The sequence below is a fragment of the Cajanus cajan genome, chromosome 7 (assembly GCF_000230855.2).
Source record: "Cajanus cajan strain Asha chromosome 7, NIPB_CcT2T_4, whole genome shotgun sequence".
NCBI lineage: Eukaryota > Viridiplantae > Streptophyta > Magnoliopsida > Fabales > Fabaceae > Cajanus > Cajanus cajan.
Window position 1 is genome coordinate 39,116,287 of NC_138523.1, and position 5,051 is coordinate 39,121,337.

General features: G+C 35.4%; 1 protein-coding gene across 1 annotated transcript; it reads right to left on the reverse strand.

Moving 5' to 3' along the window:
- Positions 1 to 811: 811 nt before the first annotated feature.
- Positions 812 to 4,659, reverse strand: LOC109804726 (ABC transporter I family member 21). The gene is made up of 6 exons (XM_020366559.3): positions 4,282 to 4,659; positions 4,031 to 4,191; positions 2,683 to 2,734; positions 2,330 to 2,466; positions 2,030 to 2,116; positions 812 to 1,372 (listed from the first exon to the last, which is right to left on the reverse strand). Exons 1-6 carry the CDS (start codon positions 4,475 to 4,477, stop codon positions 1,106 to 1,108), a joined length of 900 nt encoding a protein of 299 aa, XP_020222148.1. The 5' UTR covers positions 4,478 to 4,659; the 3' UTR covers positions 812 to 1,105.
- Between the last annotated feature and the right edge of the window lie 392 nt (positions 4,660 to 5,051).

A 5,051-nucleotide genomic window follows, 5' to 3' on the forward strand; every position in this document is an offset into this window, starting at 1 on the left:
TAATATTTTATATATAAAAAAAGGATGAAACAGGAACGACCCGTTCTGAAACCGGAACGAGTCATTCTGGTTGTATTTTTGGTGTGTTAATTTTACACCTGGAACGGGCCGTTCCGGATGCAAAATTAACGTATCAAAAGTGCAACCAGAACGGCCCGTTCCGGTTTCAGAATGGGTCATTCTGGGTCTAGGTATTTTCAAAAAAATTGTCATCCACGTGGCATCTACGTATGCATCTACATGACATTCACGTGACCAAAAGTGAACTCCGTTTAAATAATTTGGACAAAAGTGAAACTAATTAATTAGTTTGGGACCAAATTGAAACAAAAAAATAAAAGTGAGACTAAATTGAAACCTTTTTTATGTTACTCAACATAACCATTTCTTTTAAGTGATTAAATGTGAACTTCTGACACTTTCTCACGAAGATCGAACATCGATCTAAAATATAAATCCTACACATGATCTAATAATTTCTGACACTTTCTCACGAAGATCGAACATCGATCTAAAATATAAATCCTACACATGATCTAATAATTACTGGATGAGCCTAACAATATCTACTAGTGTATATACAGGCTGTAATGTCATTAAAACTTGAGTTAAAATTAACTCCACAAGATGAAAATTGTACTTTATTTACATATATTATTTTAGAACCGATGAATGCAATATATCCAACAGAATGCATAAATTTTAAACGTCTCCGTCCTCTGTAAACTCGTGAAATGGCAATTGGTATTAAAAAAAAAAAAAAAAAAGTACTCATCCGGATTAGTAACAACTCAAACCATGATGCAACATATTGACAAAAGTAATTATTCTCAGCAAGTATATGTTTCATTTATTGTATGACAAAGGGAATACATGTTATCAGCCAAAGCCAGCTACATACGACTTCTTGGTGATTATAAAGCTATGATTCATTTAATCATACTTTTTTTTAAACATACAGCTATTCCGGTTTATAAAAAATAGTATAGCTATTCCAGAAAAAGATGTTGAAGGTAAAAGCAACCACAAACTTGACAAGCATGAAAGAATGAATTACTTGCATTTGTCTCTCAAATTATTTTCATAAGAATTTTTTGTCAAAGGACTATCGATAGTACGCCATGTGTCTGGATGAAAAGAATGGAGAACTAGCAAAAGAAGTCTTTTGGACAGGGTTCTTCTTTTCAAGCTTTGTTTCAGCACGGAGCCAGGACTCAACAACAGACAGCAGATTAGTTGTAGATTTCAACTCGTTAACATCTGATAATTTTTCAGCTCTTCTCAGTTCACCATCTTGTATGTATGCCAAATGAGTTGCCCACGTCTCTAGTCCATCAAAAATATGAGTTGCATATACGATTGTAGCTTCTCTCTGCAAGAAATAGAAAACATGAGAAAATAAGTGTTGTTTTTGAACCCAACAAACCAACGTTAGAAAGCAAATATCAACCTACAGTTAATAACCTAGAAGACTACCATTAAAGCTAAAGAGAAGATAAAGAAGATGATAAAATAAAAACTGATATTTGCTTCCTAGCATTTTGATGCTTTCATTGAGAGACGAACTGAATCTGAATTGTATTCACCCAAGCCTATGAAGCATCAATGAAGAAATATTAGTCTTTATTTTATCATCTACGTAGCTTCTTTATCTTCCCTTTAGTTTAATGGTAGTCTTCTCGGTTATTTACTGTAGCTTGATATTTGATTCCAAACATCCAGGCTCCAGCCTTCCTAGGATGGCCATATCATCACCCCTTCCTAAGTGATAATAATTTATCAAGGGATTATACTTTCCATAATTGCTTTAAGTACGCATATTAGGGCATGTCTAGCATATACTTTGTAGTTTGTCCCTTGTAAAAATTGAAGATCAAACTCATATTATTATATTTTAATATGATTATCATTCCAACAAGAACCAGTTATCATCTAATGCCACATTGAGGCCATCCTTGTTACAATTTTCCATACCCATATGGCATATCCAGTGTGTTTCAGCAGGCATATAGATAGAGCCAGTAGATACCTGTTCACATTCTTCCCTAAAGAAGTCCAATAAATCCATCCGGGTAACAACATCCAGATCAACAGTAACCTCATCCAGCAAGAGAACCTGAAACGTCAATCAAGGGTTCCAGTTATATATCCGGTTTGATAACAAAAAAATAATAATAATGCAAAAGACATTAATGCATTGTCAGAATTCAAAGCTTTTTCTCTTCTTAAAAGGCCACTACGATATATAGTAGGCACCATACTAGTGAGCATTGACAAATTGTCTGCAGCATAAAAACCATACATAAATCCTCTAGGTTTTAAATGATACCTTATATGGATAAAGAAGACCAAGACAAATTTGCACTCGACGCCGCTGCCCATCGGATACCTTATGCATTCGCCACTGCAGATCGATATCAAGCAGATCGATTAACTTATCTCTCCTATCAGGATCAGCGCCCTCAACTGATAAAAGTAGGAAATACCTTAAGTTCTACTATACATCAAGACCAAAGAACAAGTGTATTTGAATTGCTAAATATTATATAAAAAATAATGCAACATTACAAAAGCCAGTTGCAGACATGGCATGATGATTAGCTTTTCTCTTGATATTTAGAAATCGAAAAATGAAGATACAAATGCAATTTGGCAACAAAGACAACTACATCCGAAACCCACCTCCAAAGATCATATGTTCTGCAGAGAAGTCTCCTTGGAGCGGAATTTCTCCCTGAATATATGAGCAACTACATTAATACTTGAAATGTTCCCTGAATATATTAGCAACTTTATTAATACTTGAAATGAAATTAATCAAAGCATACAAAAATCAGGTTATTAAGTGAGGTTAGGGTAGACTAGTAGAGTATGTAAATCACCCAAAAAAAGATTATACAAAGAAAAATCAGTAACATAAAAATTGTCTCAAAAGAAAACTATTAAACCAAGGCTCTGAAGTGGGTTACTGTAATCCATGAACATTGGGCAAGAATCCCACATTATGGATATGGACCGGGTTAACAATGTTAACGCATGGCTGTTTCACTTTCAGTAACATGGAAACCAAACATTGGAAAAAATCTGTGCAGCAGTTATCAGTTCTGGCTAAGAGAGCGCAAAGGCTGCGCATCTGATCTGTACTTAAACAGAAACAAAATTCCCTAACTTGGTCTTATAATATTAACCTTTACTAAAATCCCAAATGAAATGTTTTTCTTAAAAGAAACTGAAAAGTGAGGAGAAAATAATCAATTCAAATTAACAACAAAGGCCCACACCATATTTAAGCTTCCTAATTTTAAGGAACAGATTTAAAACAGATAAAAGCTACAGGTGAGCTTTGCTGATACGATTACATTTTCCTGAATATCCACATTACCAGCACCCCTTCTAGTCTATGAATTTGAAAACCAGCCTATATTTAGATGATTTATACCTTATTATAGATAAAAAATGATAGAAGAAAGGACAGTAAAACCTATCCTCACAGCTAAAAGATTGCTAAATTAGTATACCAGTAAAAATTGCCACCAAGAAGGAAAAGAAACTCAGCACTAGCTTAAGCGAAACAGAATTGAAAGCATCCAGTGTAGCGAAAAACACAAAAACAGGTTCACAGTGTGCAAACATTGTAAATGGCTCACAAGATAAACAGGAAATTTACCCTCACCAAGAAATTACAGCAATTAACTAAAAGTTTCAGCATAAAACTCGAAGATCACATAAAGAAGTTGGTAGTTGCCATGCTATCATAAACAATAAACAATCAAAATACACTAGCACAATATTATGGTCCGAGTGAAAGCGAACAAATAGTCAATAATCAACTGTAAAAACGCCAAAAAGGGAAAGTTTCCCCTAATCCGCAACCACGTGAAAATCAACTCTAAATGATTTTAGCTTGTCCGAAATGCTGATTTAAACTTATGCATAATCTAATCATAGCTCAGTGGACATTCCTTCTTATTTTTTTTCTTTTATAAATAATTAAGGAAATTTTGATCTAAACAGGGCACGAAAAACTCACAGCGGAGCCAACGTTTTTGCTCCAGGATCCGCCCAAGTAAGCGAGATCGCCGCTACAAACGAGTTGAGTGTCATGAAAGGCTGAACCGTTGAGCACGCGCACCACGTCTCTTCCTCCAACCATGTGCTTCCCCGCCAGAATCTTCAGCAAAGTCGTCTTCCCTGCGATTAACGAACTTCAATCACAAATTCCTCACACGCGTAACGCATTAACAAACAGTAACAGTGAACGGAAAAGCTGAATTAGGTTACCGGATCCGTTGGCGCCGACGAGGAGGCAGCGCGATCCGGGTTCGACGTCGAGGCTGAAGTCGAGGAACAGCGGCGGTTGCTGCACGTCGTAGGAGAATTGCATGGCGTTGACGCGGATTCCGCGGGAATCTTCTTGCTCTGGCGCCATTGTTGTGAGTGTGCGAGTGCAACCGCCATTGGAGAGGGATTTGTTCATATTCTCTTGGGTTCCGATTTGGGGCCAATGGGAAACTTACACGTCAGTGTCTTTGTTTGGTAGTTGAAAACCAACGAAACGAAACGAAACGTGTGAATAAACGACAACCCACGTCGCCACTTCCACCCACCGTTTTTCGGTGCTTAATGGAACTTCCAAAACGCGCGGTCGTCAAGCCCCAACCCCTGCGTGTCAAACCATATGGATATGATATGTTTTCATGACAAAAACAAAATCACGTGAATTTTTCTTACACATATTCATTTTAAACTTAAATTCAAGACCACCTAACTAAGTTGAAAGAATCTCATACCATTTTATTCGTGTATTTGATTGTTCATATTAAATTTTAGTTTGATTGTTTTAGTTTTTCTGAAATATAAAAATATATATTAATTTTTTAATTTAAGAAAATATTAAACAAGCTTTTTTAGAAGGCTAAATAAATCTTTAAATTTAACTTTTTTTTTTAATTTATCTCTAAATATACATGAATATCACTACTTTTTTAAATAATCTAAATTAACTTGCAAATTTTAACCGATTGATATTATACTATTGGATCGAGGTGTGT

Coding starts and splice junctions, on each gene's coding strand:
- LOC109804726 (XM_020366559.3), bottom strand. CDS start 4,477: ATGAACAAATCCCTCTCCAATGGCGGTTGCACTCGCACACTCACAACA. Junction 2,467..2,682: donor AGAACATATGATCTTTGGAG/GTGGGTTTCGGA, acceptor TACTTTTATCAG/TTGAGGGCGCTGATCCTGAT. Junction 1,373..2,029: donor TTAGGGAAGAATGTGAACAG/GTATCTACTGGC, acceptor TATTTCTTGCAG/AGAGAAGCTACAATCGTATA.